The 24,157-nt window shown below is 36.6% G+C and overlaps 2 protein-coding genes across 2 annotated transcripts; both read left to right on the top strand.

Moving 5' to 3' along the window:
- The first annotated feature begins 6,372 nt into the window (after window positions 1-6,372).
- Window positions 6,373-15,955, top strand: LOC121383658. Its single transcript, XM_041513751.1, has 5 exons — window positions 6,373-6,417; window positions 8,909-8,987; window positions 9,722-9,803; window positions 10,887-10,997; window positions 15,890-15,955. The coding sequence occupies exons 1-5, from the start codon at window positions 6,405-6,407 to the stop codon at window positions 15,953-15,955; spliced, it is 351 nt and encodes a 116-aa protein (XP_041369685.1). The 5' UTR covers window positions 6,373-6,404.
- A 69-nt stretch (window positions 15,956-16,024) lies between these two features.
- On the top strand, window positions 16,025-20,071 carry LOC121383657 (probable phytanoyl-CoA dioxygenase). The gene is made up of 5 exons (XM_041513750.1): window positions 16,025-16,047; window positions 16,157-16,247; window positions 17,046-17,175; window positions 18,116-18,267; window positions 19,786-20,071. The coding sequence occupies exons 1-5, from the start codon at window positions 16,025-16,027 to the stop codon at window positions 19,888-19,890; spliced, it is 501 nt and encodes a 166-aa protein (XP_041369684.1). The 3' UTR covers window positions 19,891-20,071.
- Window positions 20,072-24,157: the final 4,086 nt, after the last annotated feature.

Genomic DNA, 24,157 nt, shown 5'->3' with positions numbered 1-24,157 from the left:
GTGGTCTTACACTTACCCAATGAGTCGTTAAACCGGTACCGGGCTGCGAACTCTGTACTGCCAGCCTTATGCCCGATGGTTTAACCACGACACCACCGAGGCCGGTAGTACTAAATAAATACATTTTAAAAATCAGAGTTCAGTTATATCTATATGGTCTTCTCCAACTAGACAAAGAAGTAACCTTAAAATTGAAAGGAACACTTTTCGACTTTTATATATTATCCCTGCTCCTCTCTACCCTACCCCTACTCCACTGTGTCCAGCCCTCAATTATTTAATGCTACACCAGCTCGTCAATATATAACTATCTATGCCGACGACACTACCTTTATCTTGGATGGATCCACAAATTCCCTGTACAATACACTTACTACACTGGATTTCTTTGCAAAAATATCTGGTCTGAAGCTAAATTATTCAAAGTCAAAGATAATATGGATAGGCAGGAAAAAATATTCAAAAGAAGTGTTTCATCATTCTAGATGGAAGTTAGCATGGGGTTCAATTCATTTTACTTTATTAGGTATTAATTTCTCTTTAAATTTACAAGATACAATCATTTCGAGCCAAAAATAGAAGAAATGAAAATTGTATTAAAAGCATGGAGTGCCCGTAAACTTACACCATTAGGCAGACTCACAGTGTTAAAATCACTAATATTACCAAAAATTACAAATTTGTTAATTTCGCTACCATCCCCGTCAGAACAGTTAATTGAAAAGTTAAATAAGCGATTTTTCAAATTCATTTGGTAAAATAAACCTGACAAAGTTAAAAGAGATGTTATAATTCAGGACCATAAAAATGGGGGGTTAAAAATGATTAAATTATCTACGTTTATAACATCATTAAAGTCAACGTGGATAAGAAGGTTACTTTTAAACAACACAAAACTGGCATGTCTCTTCTCGTCAGTTACAGGTATATCGATCAAAGAACTAATTATATATGGTGATCATTTTATTAATTTAAACAATACAAAACTGCCATGTCTCTTCTCGTCAGTTACAGGTATATCGACCAAAGAACTAATTATATATGGTGATCATTTTATTAATTTAAACAACACAAAACTGGCATGTCTCTTCTCGTCAGTTACAGGTATATCGATCAAAGAACTAATTATATATGGTGATCATTTTATTAATTTAAAAATTAAAAATATGACTAATCCTTTTTGAGAAGATGTTCTAGATAGCTGGCGAAACATCCAATGCAAACAACCAATAGAAAATAAAAACGATATAGCTGGTATAAACATTTGGTTTAACAGTAAAATATTAAAAAATAAGAAGCCTTTTTTTTTTTAAAAATATGCAGAAAAGAGAGTTTGTTTCATTAGTGATTTAGTTAATACTGATGGAGGATTTCTAAATTTATGCGATTTTATTGCAAAATTTAATATAAAAACAAACTTTCTAGAGTATGCTTCTTTAATTAATGCAGTGAAATGTTTCATAGGGATATATGAAAAACATAATGATGAAATAAACGAGTCAATTACAAACGAAAAACCAGTCTACCCCCCCCACAAGTTAAAACAACTTCTTAAAGACAAAACGGGATGTAGAGAAATATATAAATTGTTATGCTACACAAAAGCCATTCCAAAGTCTCAATTAAAATATAAAAATAAAGGTTTTTGTTATTCACCAGCAGAATGGAATATATTTTACAATATACCATTTAAATGCGTTAGAGATACAACTTTACGTTGGTTTCAATATAAAATTCTACACAGATTTCTCGCTACTAACACATTTCTATATACAATACATTATATTAATTCAAATAAATGTACCTTTGTAATCGTATGCCAGAGACAATTGAACATCTATTTTATGATTGTTGTTATGCTAAAGAATGTTGGAAAGATATTACAAACTAAATATTCAATACTATAGAGGAGTGCATAATTATAGATAAACATATTGCCATTTTGGGTCTGTTTAAAAAAACAAATACATATACAGTAAATTGGTTAATTATTAACATAAAATATTATATTTATTCCATGAAAATACAAAAACAAAAATTAAACTTCTCTGCCTTAAAAACTATAATTAAAGAAAATTTGGAAACTGAAAAATGTATCTTATATAAAAATGGTAATTATGAAGATTTCAAGACAGAATGGGAGCAGTGGTATAATTTATTTCAAACATCATAAAAGCTTATTAAATCTATCAAATATTGAGATATATTTATTTCTAAAATACCTTCTTCGCACTTTATACTCCTTCACACACCTTTTCATAATACTTTCTTGTATCAATACTAATTCCGTAGCACTGAAGCACACTGTGTTTTTATAACAGTTCAATATTGTATATTTGTTACCGCTGAAGACTTGATTCTGAGGACATTCATTTAATGGGCTAATTGTCTCCAGCTAGATTTTGTTGAGTAAATGTGTTCTGCGCAAGGAATGCATGCTACTAATGGGAAAATGTAGCGGGTTTCCTCTCAAAGACTATATGTCAAAATTACCAAACGTTTGACATGCAATAGCCGATGCTTAATAAATCAATGTGCTCTAGTGGTGTCGTTAAACAAAACAAACTTTATTAACCATATACATCCATGACCAACTCCATTTATAAATTGAAATTGATAATTTTTGACGTTTAGGAAAGTATGAAGTGGTGTCGTTCAACAAAACAAACTTTCAGGAACGTTTGATGCTCAGAACCGCTTTGCACACTGTATGAACGGCGTATTATAATAATAATAATAATAATAATAATAATAATAATAATAATAATAAGAAGAAGAAGAAGAAGAAGAAGATAATAATAATTTCAGAAATATTAAATACTCATATGGGATCTCATTTTTGTGGAGGGGTGCAGGCTGGTTTTTGTTCGAATTAAACGAAAATGCCGGAATCAGGATAACGACATTTATTCATATTGGCTTTACTACCAAACAATTACATGCATATAGGGTTGCAAATGAATCACTACGCATTGTTACATGGATTACACTAATTTTGAGGCTAGAACGGTATAAATACATGTTTAAAAGGTCTCAGGTTAGCACATTTTGCCCGAATATCTATAATTTTTTCCCGAATTTAAGGTTATGGTCTTTCTAGCGCTAGTAGTTCATTTGTCTTTGAATTCTTCCATAATATGCACCTGTACATGGCTTTTTGATAGGCTCGGTGAATCAACTGGCTAGATGCTATTAAAGGAAGTATGTTTTGTTTAACGACACCACTAGAGCACATTGATTTATTAATCATCGACTATTGGAAGGAAGGAAATGTTTTATTTAACGACGCACTCATCACATTTTATTTACGGTTATATGGCGTCGGACATATGGTTAAGGACCACACAGATATTGAGGGAGGAAACCCGCTGTCGCCACTTCATGGGATACTCTTTTCGATTAGCAGCAAGGGATTTTTTATATGCACCATCCCATAGACAGGATAGCACATACCACTGCCTTTGATATACCAGTCGTGGTGCACTGGCTGGAGCGAGAAATAATCGGCTATTGGATGTCAAACAATTGGTAATTTTGACATATAGTCTTAGAGAGGAAATCCGCTATATTTTTCCATTAGTAGCAATGGATTTTTTATATGCACCATTCCATAGACAAAATAGCACATACCACGGCCTTTGAAATACCAGTCGTGATTCACTGACCGGAACGAGAAATAACCCAATGGGCCCACCGACGGGGATCGATCCCAACCCGACCGTGCATCAAGCGAGCGCTATACCAGTGGGCTACATAACGACCATGCTCGTTAAAGGATTAACTACACGGCAGTGACAACCAAACTGAGCTAGCTATAGGAAGGAAGGAAATATTTTATTTAACGACGCACTTAACACATTTTATTTACGGTTATATAGCGTCGGACATATGGTTAAGGACCACACAGATATCTTTCGATTAGCAGCAAGGAATCTTTTATATGCACCATCCCACAGACAGGATAGTACATACCACGGCCTTTGTTACACCAGTTGTGGAGGAGCTAGTTATAGAGTCATCCCTGTGGATCTGATTGTTTTGCAGGTCTCAAGGCTTCTTCGCCAATTATTTAAAGGACTTCTGTAATTTAATGCCAACATGCTTTGTGGAGTAGTTCTCAATTCGTTAATGACTTTGACTCATGTGATAAATACACACACATACACACACACACACACCACCGCACCTCGGATCCACCAATGCAAAATTTGTCCTTTTTGGAATGTTGGAATCCCCATTACACAATCCTGGATCCGCCCCTGTCGTGTGTAAGTTAAGGTTACTTCGGTTTCATGGCTTCATGAGGGCTTTAAGTAGGCCAGTGGCAGTAGAACTTGCATACAGTACATGTAATATAATTATGCAGGCAAGCAAATGTAGGTCAGCCGATATCTGGCGATACCAGCACATACATACACTGTCTATCGCCGTTCAAGGGCAGAGTATGCCGCGACACAAAGGCGAGAGTTAAGGTGGGTAGCATATTAATGAAGGGTGATGCATTTTTTAAATTACATTTTATCACTTGGACTGTTATATTGGCCTACGTTACTTGGCCTACGTTACTTTCCAATATGTACATGTTAAAGTAGCATCCATACAAACAGCTCATATTCATACTAGAGACTAGAGTTTTAGATGTATCTACGCGAGCTTTTGCGTAACGGGGGAGGATAGACGTAGCTCCACTGGGGGGAGGGGGGGGGTACAACCCACTATTGGGGGACGACCCACATTATGTATGTATGTATGTATGTATGTATGTATGTATGTATATATGTATGTATGATGTTATAAAATATAATACAGTAAAAAAAGAAATTTTGATTGAGGGGGTGGGGACATTGCCCGCGTGGCCTCCCCTCGCTACGCCACTGCGTAGCTCAATGGTAATTCGCTTGGCTGGTGCGCGATCGATCTAGAATCGATCAAAGATCGACCCCCGTTTAGTCCAAACTCCAAAACCAATTTTAGAAGTATACCTGACATAGAAAGCTGCAGAACGTTTCTATGCATTTTTCAATACAGTGTCAACACCTGAAAATATTCAGGGTGGGGGTACTAAATTTTGCCATTGACATGTTCCTTTTTAAAGTTTGTTTTGTTTAACAACACCATTAGAGCACATTGATGTTTTAATCATCGGTTATTGGATGTCAAACATTTAGTAATTCTGACACAGAGTCTTAGAGAGGAAACCCACTACATGTTTCCATTAGTAGCAATGGATCTTTTATATGCACCATCCCACAGCTATACCAGTCGTGGTGCACTGGCTGGGACGAGAAATAGCACAATAGACCCACCGACGGAGATCGATCCTACGACCGCGCATCAGGCGAGCTCGTTTACAACTGAGCCACATCCCGCCTTCCATCATTATTAATGTATTGGAGGTATATACATAGCGAACTTTAATCAAATTCATGAGAGTATTCTGTGATATAATCTATTTAACATATTTACATGTCAACCATAAATAATTAAGCAACAAAATCAACAATTTCATGCAAATTAAATGCATAAGTATAACCCCCAAACCGTATCCTCCGAAATTGCTATTAATGGGACTGTCCTGAATTTCCTTTTATTGTTAAGATGATACCGACTAACAAAGACATTTTATTGACTAAATTTTATATTAAATACATTTTGTTTTCTGCTTAAAATATCAGCGGCTGTATATAAAATGTATTTATGGTCGTCATAGTGTTTGTACAAGGCCAAACTTCATTTATGTTCCTAATACAACATGCATATATTTTGCTTTCGTACATACAAAATTACTGGGAGATCAAATTTCAGTTTGGGGCTATTTACAAACATTAGGATGACTAGAAACACACTGGATATACAGACACTGATATTCTGAGAGAGAGAGAGAGAGAGAGAGAGAGAGAGAGAGAGAGAGAGAGAGAGAGAGGGGGAGAGAGAGAGGGTGGAGGGAGGGAAAAACCTATTAATTATTATGTAATTTTAGTCACTAAAAGCTTTTATTAGTCGGTGACATGTTACAATGGTCGTTTAATTTCAATAATATACAGAAATATATATCTTCAGTATGCCATCAGATTATCACCTCCTACAGAATGCGAAGTCTTATGCGTATGACGTGTAGCTAGGTCATGAAATTCCCACTTACATTTCCATTCAACCAGAGTAATATGTGAAATACGCCACACGGTACCCCCCCCCCCCCCCCCCCACACACACACACACTCATCTTTAGTAATATGTTTTTTATTTTGTGTTTATTTATTCTAAACGTTACTGGTTTGAAATTGCCGTAGGCAGGCTCAAAATGTTCAGCGATTTCAAAATTATCGTAGGTAACACATTCTTAAATTCTTATATTTTGTGTTGTTCTTTCAGCTATACAGCCGTACAGACGGTGATATTTGACCATGAGTTCGTCAGGTATGTTTGTATATCTATGAGATTGTGTCATAGGGGTCAGCTGAAAATAGTTCAGTATTGTTACCCTAGCTGCAACCGCAAAAAAAAAAAAAAAAAATTACCAAGACGAAGTATTTTTGTAATGAAAATATGACAAACTGAATAACGGAATATTATCTGGTTTTGGCAAAAAACACACACAAAAAACACAAAAACAACCCATGTCACTAAGTATTATTAAATCCCCGTGCGACAAAGAACCAAAAAAGAAAAATGGGTTGGGAACGGGCGCTTCCTTTTCCCATATTAAGAAAATCCGGTAAAAATTATTTGAGTAAAGTGCTTACCCACTCCAGATCAAGTCAGGTCATAGGGCTTAACGTGCACATTCAGAGCAAGCTGTTGTAGCGCACGCCTGTCGTGGGCGTAGGTGTCGACATGATCCTCTCTTCCATATCTATATCAATGTCTTCACGTGTGATCGGCAAAAGTACAGTCCTCGGGAGTGTGCCGATCCTTTTGCCCTGTAGCATCCTTCCACTCTCTAAATGCACGGTTTCTTGTTGCCGTTTTCCATTCATTAGTGGTGGGATTTAGCTCAATCAGTTGAACGCTGGCCTGAGGTGCTTTCATCGTAGGATCAAATCACCTCGGTGGATCCATTCAACTGATTATTTTTTTCTTTCTCGTTCCAACCAGTGCACCACAAATGGTTAAAGGCTGTGATATGTGCTTTCCTATCTGTGGGAAAGTACATATAAAAGAAAAATGTAGTGGGTTTCCTCTGATGACTACGAGTCATAATTACCAAATGTTTGACATCCAGTGGCTGATGATTAATTAATTAATGTGCTCTAGTGGTGTCGTTAAACAAAACAAACTTATATTTTTTCTATTTTATATCTTTGTATTGTTTGATGATTATTGTCGAACACTTCAACAGTGGACCATTTGGAATTATTCCAGATCATCCAGTGTTTAAGTGTTCAACAATAACGGGAATTCATGAACCTTACCAAACCTTGAGGGGTATCTAAAATATCCTTGCAGTTTTTCGGTAAGACTAATAAGCAATATAGCGACAGCGATGTTTTCCGTCGTTCTGTAAACCAAATAACCATATTATATTAAACAACAAATAACCGTAGTTTGAAATCTGCTGAAGTGTTCTTAAACAGACGTCTTTTTCCTTACTTGATAAATATAGTTTAAAATGTGCTGGGGTGTTGTTAAACGAGCATTTGTTTGCTTTTCCCCACCATCTGAAACATTTAAGATTAAATATTACAAGAGATATATTCACAGATTGTTTTAAAATATGGGTTATTGTCGTGTTGTTTAATTAATTCTTGTTAAAAATTGTGGATAATGGTTCAAGCAATTATTGTCGCCATCATGTGATAGCTTTAGGGACCGTTGTTTAGATCGACCGGCCTCGGTGGTGTCGTGGTTAAGCCATCGGACATAAGGCTGGTAGGTACAGGGTTCACAGCCCGGTACCCGCTCCACCTCAGAGCGAATTTTAACGACTCAAAGGGTAGGTGTAAGACCACTACACCCTCTTCTCGCTCTCACTAACCAACTAACTAACAACCAACCCAAATAGTTGAGGTGTGTTCCCAGGACAGCGTGCTTGAACCTTAATTGGATATATGCACAAAAATAAGTTAAAACAAAAGGAAAGTTGGACGCAATACAGTATTATTTTATGGCCAGCGTTGTGGTATCACGGTTTTTTTAAATATTGCATTTGATAAAGTAGATTCGCCAATGTGTTCAATGTCGTCAAATGTTTATCTCTAGATGAGAAAACTGTACGGCCAGGTCTGTTACCTGTCAAGGTTAAGTGATAAAGTAAAGAGAGGTACGCTACGTTTTAGGTCACACCTGAGCCGAAGTGTCAAATGACCCGTGTTGTAATCCGTTTTCATCCGTCGTCGCATGTAAACTTTTCATATTTTCGACGTTTACTCCAAAGCTACTTGATCAATTCCAACCAAATTTTGCGGGGAAACATCCTTGGCACATGGAAAAACAAATTTAACAATTAGGGACCTTTTAAAGGGGAAAATTTACAAATTAACAAAAAATCTTCGTCTTTATTTCCAGAAAAGCTATAGCCAAATAGTCTGTGTATGTATATATATATATATATAAACTACATTTAAACAGGGAAGAATAAATAGTGGAAGGAAATATGTTGTATACAAAAGAATATGAAAGAAAAAAGGAGAAGAAGAAAAGAAATAGTGATGCAAGAGATTACACACATAATACTTCACGTGCAGTCAATCTCGTTATTACACTTACAAATACTAATCCATATGTAATTTAAATTATACTTTATTAATCAAAACGATGAGTTTGTTTGACATATATTTACTTAATTTACTTTAATTCGCCAAAAAGGAACATACATTTAAAAAAATAAACAATTTGTGATTATCCTAATATTAAGACTTTATAAAATATTTTAAGTTAGTACTTGAACAAATATATTTGTATATTGCAGAATTTAAGTACAGTGCCCCATTTGAGGCAACGGATGAAGTGAAGGCGGCATTTGACAAAAATGGATACATCATTGTTAGGTATTACATGTGGTAAACGGACAAAACCCCACCCGGAAAAAAACCCACTGGATAAAACCCCACTGGAAAAAAACCCACTCGGACATAACCCCACACAGAAAAAAACCCACTCGGACATAACCCCACTCATATATCTCAATATATAACAAAATCGTATATACAGTATTTATTTTTTATTGAAACAAGTGTAATCTAGCCTACTTCCACCTCACACAGTGGGTTTTTTTTCCAGTGGGGTTTTATCCTGGATTCATTACATGTACATGTGTATTTTCATTGCCTGACGCCAAGAGACAATCTCTGATACACCAAAGCAATCATAAATGGTACATACAATTATACATGTTAAGCTTTTTTCTGCCAGACAGCCCGACGTTTTAGGTCATGTGCCCAGAACAGTACGTGGATAGGAGTACGTAACCATTTTGTTTTTATATATTTCTTATCTTACCTACTATTGTAGTTGTGAATCTGATAGTGACGTATTCATAAGACAATATTTGACTACAATCCACAATTTAATTATTTATAGGTGGATAGCTAGAAGAATAGATGAACGGATTAGATATGAATGAATGAATGAATGAATGAATGAATGAATGAATGAATGTATGTATGAATGAATGAATGAATGAATGAATGAATGAATGAATGAATGAATCGATGGATGGATGAATGGATGGATGGATGGATGGACAATTAATTGCAATAAACAATATTGTGTGTCATTTCAGAGGCATTCTGGCGCCCGAAGAGCTGAATAGGTTAAAGAAAGTGTTGGAGGAAAATAAAGACATTGAGAGTCATCAATGGGCGGTGAGCGTCTTAAGATATCTCGAATATATGTCATACTTAATACCTTACAGTCGATCTGTCAACTGACTTACATGTAGGACATCTAATCTAATTGACAGACTGGCTTAATCCGTCTACTGACCTTCTGTACATCATTTCAGGCGCAGATAGGGGGGTGAGGTAGGGGGCAAGCGAATTTTCCTCCTTTTTTAATATACATTTCGGGGGAGTATTTCTCGCATCACTCATACACCAGCACCACACCCCAAACCCCACCCTCGATAGAAACTTCGCTTACCAGTCCAAACACTTCTGTATAAATTCCTGTACATGCGCCTGCATTTACCTCAACTGAAGGTTATAATTTTAACGTGATTTCCTTTATACTTATTTTCGTGCCTGTATCCAATTAAGGTTCAAGCACGCTTCTTGGGCACACACCTCAGCGATTTGGACTGTCTGTCTAAGACAATTGGTTAGTGGCTGGTTGTTAGTAGTTACTGAGAGAGAAGTCGGTGTAGTGGTCTTACATCTACCCATTGGGTCGATAAATTCGCTCTGATTAGAAGCCGGTACCGAGATGCGAACTCAATACCTGCCAGCTTTCCGTCCGATAGCTTAACCAGTAAACCACTGAGGTCATCCTCGCCAAGACTCGCGTTGGTGATTTATTGATTTAATAGATGTATTCCAGAAGGATAAGTATTCACTTCTTTTATAAAGCTACTGCTGTAATTAGGTAATATGTTTGTAATTTATTCTCTGTCGTCTTCCCTCTCTCTTGTGAAAGGGACCAATCTTTCAGAAAAAATTAAACATATGCTTACAGTATAACTTCAATTTACAAAATTGCCTGTTAAGAAATTATTATATTCACTTATGTTAGTAGACGGAAATTAAAGAAGTTATTGTTTCTTTCACGTCCAACTCTGATAACTCCATAAGGAGTGGGTTTTATATTGTTTATTAAGAATGTTTCTCCTGTATTTTACTGTGTAAATATTGGGCGAGACTTTAATAAAAATATATATATATATATGTCTGTCTGTATGTCTGTATTTCTGTCTGTCTGTCCAACTCTAAATGGATAAGTCTTCATTTCAGACGGATGATGGTGAAGGGAGAAAATCAAGACTAACTGCCTGGCTATATCCAGGAAATGACGTCACTGGGATGTATGCCAGAAGTCATCGGATGGTAGATACAGTCAGTAAGGTGATACGCGATTTGTTACTCTGATAACTTGACCAGAACCTTTTTGTACTCCATAAAAGACAATACATCGAATCTTCAATGATTAGAGAGATACCAAGAGCTTCGGGCACATATCCCCACTGACCCCAGGCTCGCAAAGTCATCTTTTATATCTTAAAGAGTTAAAGTTTGTTTTGTTTAACAACACCACTAGAACACATTGGTTAATTAATCATTGGCTATTGGATGTCAAACATTTGGTAATTCTGAAACGTAGTCATCAGAGAAAAACCACTACATTTTTCCTAACGCAGAAAAGGACCTTTTATATGCACTTTTCTACAGACAGGAAATCACATACCACAGCCTTTGACCAGGTGTGGTGCACTGGATGGAACGAGAAAAAAAATCCAGTCATTTGATTGGATCCACTGAGGTGATTCGATCCTATGAGGCAAGTATCTCAAGTGTTCAAGTGCTCAACCGACTGAGCTAACTCCCGCCCCTAGATCTTAAAGAAATCGAATGAATATTGTTTGTCAATTGAATGTCGTTTAAAATTATTTGATGCAATTGTTGTTCCTATATTACTCTATGGTTGTGAAATCTGGGGATTTGAAAATATTGATATACATGTATTAGAAAGTGTACATATCTTGTTTTTTTACAATATTTAGCAAATGCCAAAAAAAGAACACCTGTGTATATGTTGTATGGAAAGTGTGGGGAAAATACACTATTGTTTATAATATCCAAACGTATTGTGTGTTTTGGGGGTCGTCTTCTGACAGATAAATGTTCCAAGCTATCCATAAATCTACAAATTATTATAGAATGAGAATATACAATGTGGAACAAACCATAAATGGATTACCAGTGTTGGATATATATTTTATAAGCTTGGCCTAAATAATATCTGGAACAAGCAAATGTTTAGCTCAGTAACAAGGTTAAAGACATTGGTCAAACGAAGACTCTCAGACCAGTTTTTACAGAATTTGCAAAGTGGCATTTTAAAATCCAATAAAGGTTTAGCTATTTAAAGAGAACTTAGTGTTTGAAACATTATTGAGCATACTTGATAAAATTATGTGTAATACATTTCTTAGATGTCATATATCTAACCACTTTTTACCTATCATAAGCGGAAGATGGACCAATATTTTATATGAAAACAGAATACGTATCGATTGTGCTACTTAAGATTTCGGTGATGAATTTCACTACTTATTTATATGTAACATTTTTACAGATGATAGATTTAAATATATTCACAAATATTATTTTACTAGACCAAATGTAAACAATTTAAGCACTTTTTTAATTGTAAAAATATAGGCACCCTTAGAAAGTTGTGTAAATTTATAACTATTGTCAACAAATATTTCGGTTCCTCATAAGACTTCCATTATTTACAGTTTATGAATTGTTTTTCAAACCCTGTCATCTTGATGCTGTTGTATTATTAGCCCGAGTATTATTAGACTGTGCGAGAGCTAGACGGCCATTTAGACAGTTATACGCACTCATTACAGTTAGAGATCAAGCTATGTAATTGTCTTGCAATTTTCGGGTACTTGTCGTATTATCGTATGAGACGGCCCCTGAAAGATGGAATCGCTGAGTGGGCGATCATGTGACGCTACGTCACGATATAGGTCAGCGAACTTAGAATTCTGCTGTCCGGAGTTTGCTTAGCTGAATGTGGGTGCTGTCGGGTTTCTTTCTGTAGTGTGTGTATTAGTTATTAATATCTGGATTTGTTTTAATCAAGGAACTCGAAAATGATCGATGTAAAGGTATTTGACGTCAAACATAGGATTGTTGTGGTAAGTGCCACACGAACTTTCTGCAACTCGTTTGGAAAACAGGGTTTTTTTACTGAGAAACGGGAAAACAACTCCAGTTCATTTATTCAAATAATTTTATGATTTATGTGATTTGAAGTAAAATGCTTCAGATATAGATTAGTAGAGACATAATATTAATTGTGTTTCGATATAATATAATAATCGAGTTTGGTAATATCGCGTGTAAAATATTTATTATTGTGTTTGATATATCAGCAGGCACATCTCTAAATTCCAATGTGCGTTTATGTTTTGTTAGCTGTTGGGGGGCGAAATCTATCACTATCACGCTAAGATTATGATGAAGGATGCAAAATCTGGTGGGAAGTTTGTATGGCATCAGGATTATGGGTAAGATCTGCCTTTTTAAGAAGTAAAACGTCTTTCCAAAATATATATAGAAATGTCCATGTGAAAAACCATAAGACCCTGGGCTTTCATCATCATTTGAGAATATCAAGAGTTGAAACAATAATTTATAAATTATAAGAAAAAAAACCCCAAACCCCCACATTATATCTAATTTAATTTTATTTATTTTCGTGCTTATATCCAATTAAGGTTCAAGTACGCTGTCCTGGACAGACACACCTCAGCTATCTGGGCTGTCTGTCCAGGACAGTGTGCTAGTTGTTAATGTTTAGTGAGAGAGTAGAGGGTGTTGTGGTCTTACACCTACCCATTGAGTCGTTAAAACACGCTCTGGGTGAGAGCCGGTACAAGGCTGTGAACCTTGTACCTGCCAGTCTTATGTCCGATGGCTTAACCACGACACCACCGAAGCCGGTGTTATATCTAAAATGTAATGTCACTGATATGCTATAACAACTGTATTTGTTAATATCCAGATACTGATACAAGAATAGCTTATTCTACCCACATCTGATGAGCGTAATAACACAAATATGCTATAAGAACTGTTCTCGTTAATCTCCAGATACTCGTACAAGAACAGAACTTTATTACACACAGGCCGTTACACAACGGCATATGAGGAACATGATATATAAACTGTAGTGACAAGATAGGGTGTATAGGAGACAATAGTACAATAGTATCAATACAAATGCAATAAAGTAATAGAGACAATAGTGTAATACAAATACAATAAAATAATAAAGACAATAATATAATGCAAATGAAATAAAGTAATGTAATGTCACCTTATTGTAATTACTACCAAATGTGCTAATCAGACGCGTGCACACACGTAAGTACGCACACACACACACACACACACACACACACACACACACACACACACACACACACACACACACGGCATTGTAAATAATTTGTATATATATATATATGTGTGTGTGTGTGTGTGTCTGTGTGTGTGTGTGTGTGTGTTGTGTGTGTGTCTGTATGTGTGTGTGTCTGTGTATGTGTGTGTGTGTGTGTGTGTGTGCGCGCGCGCGCGTGCGCCAGTGTTCTTTTAGGGTTTACTGCATTTATCAATAATTTCTTTTAATTTACATAATTTCTTGAGAACACTTATTTTGCTATTCGTCATTAGTTGTTTAAATTTCAGCGAACTTAGTTCATTATAATAATATGGCTTAAGCAAATGTTCACGGGAGTTAGTGAAATAATACATGTGAATAAATAGTGGAATTCGTCTCTAATGTCATTATTGTTCCATAATGTACACGTTCGATCTTCTGCTGGGATGTTGTTCGAGCGTCCTATTTCGATTGGTAAGTAGTGGTTGGTTAGATGTTCTAAATTTGAGTAATATAGCCCAGGATATTTGTGGTAATATAATAAGATATTTGTTCTAATCTAAGGTTTTCTTTAAATATAGTGTACGTTTTACCTCTTGATTATAAAGTTATGTTACTATTCCATTGTTGTAAATACTGGTCGTTTTATGGATGAAAAGTTCCGTGACATCCAAACATCTTCGACCATTTTTATCCGCTTATAACTATATCCATTAACAGAAGAGTCGTGTAACATTAATTCACGCAGTAAAAACGATGATTTTGTTTGCTTACTAGATACGTTACTGGCCCAAAAACTTATAATTCTTTGTTGAATAATTAATTTAAGGTGTCTTCTTCCTAGTTCTCCATATAACATGAATAGTGGTGTGCCTTTTTGAACTGGTAGGACGTTTTAAGAAAGAATTTTATATGAATAGTTTCAATGATATCGATGTTTTCGTAACCCCATATTTCGCATCCGTCTTTAGATTTAGAGAGAACAAAGTACATTACCTGTATTGCCTTTTGAGTTAGCTGGTTTGTTTTGGGTTTTTAAAAAAAATTTTGCTTGTATTAAATTTATTTAGTTTGGTAAAAGTAAAGACATAGATATTTATAACAAGTGTGCTTGTTAATCTCCAGATACTGGTATAAGAACAGCTTACTCTACCCACGTCTGATGAGTGTTATGATACTGATATGCTATAACAAGTGTGCTTGTTAATCTCCAGATACTGGTACAAGAACAGCTTACTCTACCCACGTCTGATGAGTGTTATGATACTGATATGCTATAACAAGTGTGCTTGTTAATCTCCAGATACTGGTACAAGAACAGCTTACTCTACCCACGTCTGATGAGTGTTATGATACTGATATGCTATAACAAGTGTGCTTGTTAATCTCCAGATACTGGTACAAGAACAGCTTACTCTACCCACGTCTGATGAGTGTAATGCCACTGATATGCTATAACAAGTGTGCTTGTTAATCTCCAGATACTGGTACAAGAACAGCTTACTCTACCCACGTCTGATGAGTGTTATGATACTGATATGCTATAACAAGTGTGCTTGTTAATCTCCAGATACTGGTACAAGAACAGCTTACTCTACCCACGTCTGATGAGTGTTATGATACTGATATGCTATAACAAGTGTGCTTGTTAATCTCCAGATACTGGTACAAGAACAGCTTACTCTACCCACGTCTGATGAGTGTTATGATACTGATATGCTATAACAAGTGTGCTTGTTAATCTCCAGATACTGGTACAAGAACAGCTTACTCTACCCACGTCTGATGAGTGTAATGATACTGATATGCTATAACAAGTGTGCTTGTTAATCTCCAGATACTGGTACAAGAACAGCTTACTCTACCCACATCTGATGAGTGTAATGATACTGATATGCTATAACAAGTGTGCTTGTTAATCTCCAGATACTGGTACAAGAACAGCTTACTCTACCCACATCTGATGAGTGTAATGATACTGATATGCTATAACAAGTGTGCTTGTTAATCTCCAGATACTGGTACAAGAACAGCTTACTCTACCCACATCTGATGAGTGTAATGATACTGATATGCTATAACAAGTGTGCTTGTTAATCTCCAGATACTGGTACAAGAACAGCTTACTCTACCCACATCTGATGAGTGTAATGACGTCTATAGATAAATCATCGAAAGAAAATGGCTGCCTGGAGGTAAACATTTTATGTGATAACCAAACACACATGATTGTGTATCAACTGCCATTGATCCCATCGTTTAACACAAACACTAAACACACACACATGTACCTTTATCAGTCACTATACAAAATGTTCCATCGGGAACTAGTATTAAAACAAAATTAGATTCAGAATTGTACTCGAAAGTTAAATTTACTTACATGTAGTATATATTTATATTTTTGTAAAGCTCTTTACGCTGTCTTTTAATTTAACTTTTGAATGTCTCTATTGGTTTAGTCATCACGTCATTCGTGTATTTAATTTTGACATCCCAAAAGCCGATGTATTCGTTGTGCTTGGGTTTTGCTAAACATCAGAGGCGGATCTAGTGGGGATCTAGATTGTTTTGTTTTTCTTAAATCACTTGACTCATTAGGGAGGGGAAAGACCCTTGGTGTCCGCTGGATCCTCCTTAGTGTTGTTGTTTTATTGTTACGTATTTGCATTTCAGATTTTGGATGGAGCGGGACGTAGCCCAGTGGTAAAGCGTTCGCTTGATGCGCTGTCGGTTTGGGATCGATCCCCGTCAGTGGGCCCATTAGGCCATTTCTCGCTCCAGCCAGTGCACCACGACTGGTATATCAAAGGCCGTGGTATGTGTTATCCTGTCTTTGGGATGGTGCATATAAAAGATCCCTTGCTGCTAATCGAAAAGAGTAGCCCATGAAGTGGCGACAGCGGGTTTCCTCTCTCTATATCTGTGTCCGACGCCATATAACCGTAATTAAAATGTGTTGAGTGCGTCTTTAAATAAAACATTTCCTTCAGATTTTGGAAGGGTCTCACAAATGCGGCCGCATAGATCACGGGTTTGTTGGAGGTCAGACAGGAGCAGACGTCGATCGTGTGGAGTTGATTCGCCAAGTCTGTCCACACAAGTACGTGGAGTTAGACCCAGGTCAGTGGATTCGTGAGCTCATTCTCCTCAAGTCGCACCAGAATGCTTAATAAAACCAGTCCAGTACAGTGCATTGTTTCACAAATTAAAGTTAGGTAATTGAAATCGATATATATATATATATCTTCATGTGTATATAGCACTAGTTTATATCCATTGAATAAAGGGACTTAATCATTTTTCTTTAATTTAGCTATGTGTATGGTCTCCCAATTGTTGACTTAACAAGTTTTGTTAGCTTGAAAAGTCATTCTTGAGACTCTCGGATAAAACAGAATGTTACCCCTTAAAATACGTTTTAATATATATAATTAACGCAAAGAAATTGCCATTCCGTGCATAAGCTAAGCAGTCAGCTAAAGCTGATGTGAAATGTCAGATGTGTGGCACGAATAGCCACAAGAGACAAACTTCTGTTACGGATGGAGAGACAGTGTCTGGGATGTTGAGGTGGACACTCTGACAGTAATAGAATATGAAAGATAGGAGCAGCTACCAGATCTTTAAGAAGCAAGACGGATCTCAAAGCAGAGAAAAACACGTTTTAACCAAAATTACTATATCATGTTCTAAGCAGACCAAGACCCTTTAAAATGAAAGGCCTAGTTGATGAAATCAAACATTACTTACATTTCGTTGTTGTTGTTGTTTTTTGTTGTTGTTGTTTTTTATTATTCTAGTTATCCTGGTGTATGTAATACCGCGACATATATTGTTTCATTGTTCTAAAACCGTACTTACGCATGAGAAGAAAACGATTATGGTGACGATATGTAGCCTATTGTCAGTGAGTATTTTCCGTTTCAACATCACAGACTCTCGTTTCACTATTTTGTATCTTTAACCAGATGTGTTACAGGTTTGTAGATTAACCAAACTTGGTGACCATTTTCACGGGTTCAAACTAATGTCTGATACTTTTAAGATTTTTTGTTTGCAGGCGATGCCGTTTTCTTCCACTGCAACCTCCTGCATACAAGCCAGGCGAACACGAGCCCTCACCGACGGTGGGTCTACATCTGCTGCTACAACCTCAAGTCGAACAATTCTATCCACGAACACCACTGGGCCAGCTACAGAAAGATTGACGTTGTAAGATTTACAAACAAACATGGCCATAGTTCAGTCGCATCTTGTATATAGTAACATCCAAGTTTCGGCCTTCTATTTAGTGTCTTCTAAGTTTCGGCCTTCGGGTTTGCTGTCCTCGTGAAATCACCATTCTATATAGTATATTGTATGTTTTGGCCTTCTATGTAGTATCTTCTAAGGTTTGGCCTTGGAGTTTGCTTTCCTTTTTGAGTCATCATTCTATATATTATTTTCTAAGTTTCGGCCTTCGAGTTTGCCTTCCTTGTTGGGTCCCCATTCTAGAATTATCCATGGGAAGGGTTTTTCCAACTGTTATATCCGTTAATCTGTGGTCTGTAGAGTTAATAGCTGCGGCATGATAGTGTGGTAGATATCCCCATTTTTTAACCAACAGGAACTTGGATTGCAACAACTAAATATTTTCACCAGTGTACAATTTCATAAAAAGACCGAAAACGTAATTACGAGAATTCGTCTGGGGGTTTAAACATGGCTCTATTAGGTACAATCTCTGAACTCCATTGAGATCCCTGTCCCTGTTGGAATCTTTTTGGTACCCACAGCCGCCATAGGTTAGACTTGTAGCTCACTAGCTACGATCCCTAATTTCACCATTATATATTCAAGATGAAATTCACCTTTTATATACGAAAATGTCCATTATGTCCTACATATACTGTTCAGAATAAGTTGGGGGATATTTGAATTCAAATATGAATAAGGATGCAATAAAACCTTCATACAGCAGAAAAAACGTTAACATATCTCCGTCAACACAAACAGCGCTACATGATGCATCATGAGGAATTGTTTAGGTTCTTAAAAGTTTCGATATTTTGTTCTTGCTTTTTGGTTTTCAGGGTTTTTCTTTTTGGTTTTGTTTGTTTTTGTGGGGAGGGGGGTGTCGCGTTATTAATGCCTTAATTTCTATTTTACAAGTTTTAACCTTGTTGCCTATCTGAATCTGATTTGGATGTACCTCTATATTTTAGCATATAAAAATTGTGTGACAATGTTATCTGCACCCTCACCCCAGACAACGTTCCTACGGGCCTGGTTATCTTTGTTATGTTTAAATATCCCCTACTTATTTTGAAAATAACTGGTAGAAGGCAGTTTAAAACCAGAATCAGGGAATTGTAATGTACAGAGTCTGCGGAGTGTATTTGAAAGTGTGTGTGGGGGGTGGAGTGGGGGTATTGCAATGGCCTCGAGATGGAAATCTGAAGACCCGAACTTGTTAAAAGTTTGAATTTTAACTGTCCAAATGCTATATTTCCAACTTTCTGTGCACAATAACAGGGAAAAGTGGAAGCATGCCCCCATAACCCCCTCCTCCATCCTCTATTCTGCGACCCCTAATGTAGGAACCCCTCCAGCCAGACAAAGAGGAGGGCACATCTTAGCTAAAACAAAACAACATTTTGTTTTTGATTTTCGGTCAAGACCAGTTAATTTGTTTCTGAATTTCATAATACTAAATATATGTCTGGATAACACTGCATATATCTGTTTCAGGTGCCCGATAGCGCCATCATGGAATGTACGAACGAGACCGACATGTCAGGGAAACAGTTCGCCGATCCCCGGGAAAATAAAACAGTCATTGTTACCAGCTATTAAACTGCGTGTTTGCATTTTTGAAGAAACATACAACTTTATTACCAAAAAGCCAATAGGATACATTCTACATCCTTATGCTAATAGTGACATTGAACTGTTGCCATGACAGAAATACATAAAGCAGTACTTAACCTATATATGGAATACATAGAGGATATTTCATGTTTTTTTTTTTTTTAAATATTATTTATATCTCATCGAGTAAAGTTTGCAATCATATCTCACGAGTCGCGCTTGCGAGACGAGTGTGATATGATTGCAAACTTTACGAGATGAGATATAAATCATATTTCACAAAAAACATGATTGTTTTTTTTTATTATATAACTTTTGGCAATTTACCTTTAGTTTTAAAATGCCTAGCAGCAAAATAGTTCCAGTTTTCTTACAGTGAAGATAACACTTTCTACAGTGACAATAACAATAGTGAAATTTTTACTCTAAAATGTGTTATAGTCACTGAGTGACTGATAACACTTATGTCACTGATATTTAAGATATTTCACTAAATGTTATATAATAAAAAGTCATTATTACATATAAAGACACATGTACATGTTTACTAAGGAGTTATTGAACAGCAATTGCTAAAAATTAACATGAAAATATAAAAGATAACTTGTAATCTTTTACCACCATACATCCATTGGTTTATTAATTTATTTAATTCAGAATAATGATTTTTGAAAAGAAAACAAAAATATTGGGCAGCAATGGAAACGTAATGTCTACATCCGGGATATGTAACCATGAGAGACGCCGCGTTTCGGGGCAGCGATCCCAATTGACGTTAAGACCTGGTGTTTAATTTTTAATTAGTTTTGATATTTTTATCCATGAAATATAACTGTTTCATTGAATGTATTTTGTGCTTTAATGCATCAGAGGATTCAATAAATAGTTATACATACACAGTATTACGAGTGAATAATTTAACTATTTTAGGTCGATGAATGCAATCGCGTTGGTTTATCTAATGCCTGAACTTATAGGTACGTAAGTAAAATTGCATAGGTATCTCTGTGATTGTGCCGACATGTCCGTTACACACAACCGACTCGCGACCGCTATAATTTCCGCCTACCCCCTCCTCTACCCCCACACCCACCCAAAAAGTGAATAAATAAAAATAAATGTAATTGCTAATACACATGTATAAATAAACATGGTCGGTCTAGGATCGATCCCCATCGGTGGGGTCCATTTGACTATTTTTCGTAGGATAATGCATATAAAAGATCTCTTGCTACTAATGAAAAAATGTAATAATAAGAAAAATCTAAGAATAAAAAAAGTTTGGGTTTTTTAACGACACCACTAGAGCACATTGATTTATTGGATTGGATAACGCGCCTATATCCAATTACGGTTCAAGCACGTTTCTCCCGGGTACAATATCGGACTTTGTCAGTCACTGGGTCCGACATAGAAGGGGGTGGGTGTTTGGGGGGGGGGGGGGGGTAGAGTTCAAAATGGGCGGAATTTTGAAAATAGCAATGAGTGAAAAAGTTAATAGAATTTAAAAAATAAAAATAAAAGTTAGCAAGCCAAAAATAAATAGGAGAAAGAAGAGAGGATCGGACTATTTAATAATATTTAAAAAATGAAAGTGATTTCGATATAAAATTTTGAACGAAGGTCTAAACGTTTAAAGTCCGATTTATATGTTCATCTGTGTGGCCTCGTTACAGGAGGGGGCAATTAAGGCATTTGGCCTGGTATGCATATTCAACGATATATAATGCTCATTATTGCTTAATATCAACAAGTATAATCGTATAGTTAATTAATAAAACGTCTAAATGTGACTGCTATTATATATAACGGGCGCAGCCATTTTGTATCATCCCAGTAAATACGTCTTCGAACTGAAGAAACAAAACATACCTGATTTTTGCGGATGCATCGCAATGTTCTGTAATAATAGCCATCCCAGTAAGCCAGCAACAGTTATATATTATTTTTCAATACAAAATAAACCACCATTTCAAAGTATTGAAATAATTGTATTATGTTTTGTACACAGATTAAGCCATGTACTGAAATGTAACCCATGTGTTTTCTTGGTTAATTGATATTTTCTTTCCGTGGCCTGTACCTGTGGTTCTTGATTGGCAGGTGTATATTTAGACGGTCTCCAGACACTGTGTCTAGACACACTAAAAAGACGTGCCTCTTTTTATTAAGATCACAGGGTATTGTGTGGTAACCGCACGGATATCACTAAAATCGTAATGGACTTGTCAGCCTTCCTGCTTTATTACTGTAAGTAATTCTGTAAAACCCTTGATGAAGTAGACTTTCCCATCTAAAATCACAAAACTGACGAATTACGTCATCCCAAAGAAAAAAAAAGTATCACTTGGGTATCGTGAGTGGTCGTTTTTGCTCGAGCGTACCCTACCAATAGGCCTAATAACATGCATTTTTCCTTTGGATTTTTTAAAAAAGAAAAATACTATAACTCCATTTCGTTCTATTGATGCAAATTGAAATATATTTAGTTAAATAGTTTATTATACTATCAAGTCATTTATGTTGTTTTACAAGTCAGGTTGATGAAAGCGAAGCGCCTTGTCGTAAATTAGAGCGTTTGTTTACACTGTGCATAGAGGAGATGGACGAAGCTGACGTCACTTCGCCCCAAGCTATACCACCAGACGTCACAAAAACGAAACAAAATGGCTGCCCCCAGTTAGCAGGAATATTCATGTTTTTTTATTAACTCTAAAATTACGCGTTTTTCATTTGTTAAAGTGTCAGTATGTCTTGATGGTCCGGGTATGTATCTTTCCAACACATAAGGCTCTTGTTTGAGTTGACCCTACCTTTAAGCAAAAACAAATTCTGAGGTGTACAACTTGTAGGGACGAGATGGTTTGCATCCCGTCAAGAAAACCCCTAGATTGACAGTCATTAGATGTGGAAGGTGTAGTGCTTTGCTGAAATACAGATCTTGAGAAGCCAGACCCGTCTGAACAAAAACGTATTAGTCCAGTCGCCATGGTTGGTATAGTGGTGCGGACGGGTCCGGCTCCGGAGGATACGAGATGGTATCAATATGAAACAAAGTAAAGTCGTGGCGTTCTGCAGAATGGCCGTCGTACGAGTCACGGACAAATGTCGACAAATGTCAGCCGGAAAAATGACGTGGAGGCAAGGAATCTTGCTTAAAAAGAATCCAATCTGCAGGTGGTGCAGACTGTCGAAACGAGAAGCATCCCAGCATTCAATCAGTCACGATGGCCGCATACATCCCAGTAGAAAACTTCATTTCGTTGACAAAAACAAAACAAAATGGAGGATTCCCAAGTGGAGCACACGAAAACACGTGCAGTGTGCACAAGCGAAACAAGCACGTCTTACCGCGGCGAGCTCCAGACTGGGAATGATTGATTTATTAATCATCAGCTATTGGATGTCAAACACTTGGTAAATTTGACATAGAGTCAAAGAGTGGAAACCCGCTACATTTTTTAAATTAGTAACAAGGGTTCTTTTACCATCCCACAGACAGGATAGCACATACCACGGTCTTTGATATACCAGTCGTGGTGCACTGGCTGAAACGAGAAATAGTCCAAATGGGCCCACCGACGGGGATCGATGCCAAACTGACCGCGCATCAAGCGAGCGCTTTTACCACTGGGTTACGTTCCGCCCCTCTCTACTTAAGACTATAAGTCAAAATTGCCATTCAGTAGCCGATGATTAATAAATCAATGTGCTCTAGCGGTGTCGGTGCCTGAGTGATACTTGAAGTCTACTGTCCAGTTAAACCTAGAAAGACTATCGTGCATTATTGAGACCAAATTGGTTCTAATAGACCAAATCAATTCCTATTTCCGATAATGTTAACGTTTACTAATAAAACTAATATAAGCAGCGTATCAACTCACCCAGGACGTACAACAATAAAACGTGTGGCACCTCAGTCTATATATCTGTTGTATTAAAGGCCGTGATATGTGATATTCTGTCTGTGAGATGGTGCATATATAAGATATTGTAGCGGGTTTCCTGTTATTCAAAATTACCGAATATTTAACATCCGAATAGCTGATCCAAACACCCAAATAGCTGATTAACAAATCAATATGATCTAATGGTGTCGTTAAACCCAGCTCCAAGAAGAACAACGTGAATTACTTCCAAAAAGTAAAGTTTAAATTAGAAGAGATGTGTGAAGTCTCTTAACGTTATGATCCTACTTTCCGTGTGCTGCTCTTGGAGGAAAATAATACTGAGATACCGGCCTCGGTGGCGC

The sequence above is a fragment of the Gigantopelta aegis genome, chromosome 10 (genome assembly GCF_016097555.1).
Source record: "Gigantopelta aegis isolate Gae_Host chromosome 10, Gae_host_genome, whole genome shotgun sequence".
In the NCBI taxonomy this organism is placed as follows: domain Eukaryota; kingdom Metazoa; phylum Mollusca; class Gastropoda; order Neomphalida; family Peltospiridae; genus Gigantopelta; species Gigantopelta aegis.
The sequence above is the reverse complement of the archived record's forward strand: the minus strand, read 5'-3'. Positions and strand labels throughout refer to the sequence as shown.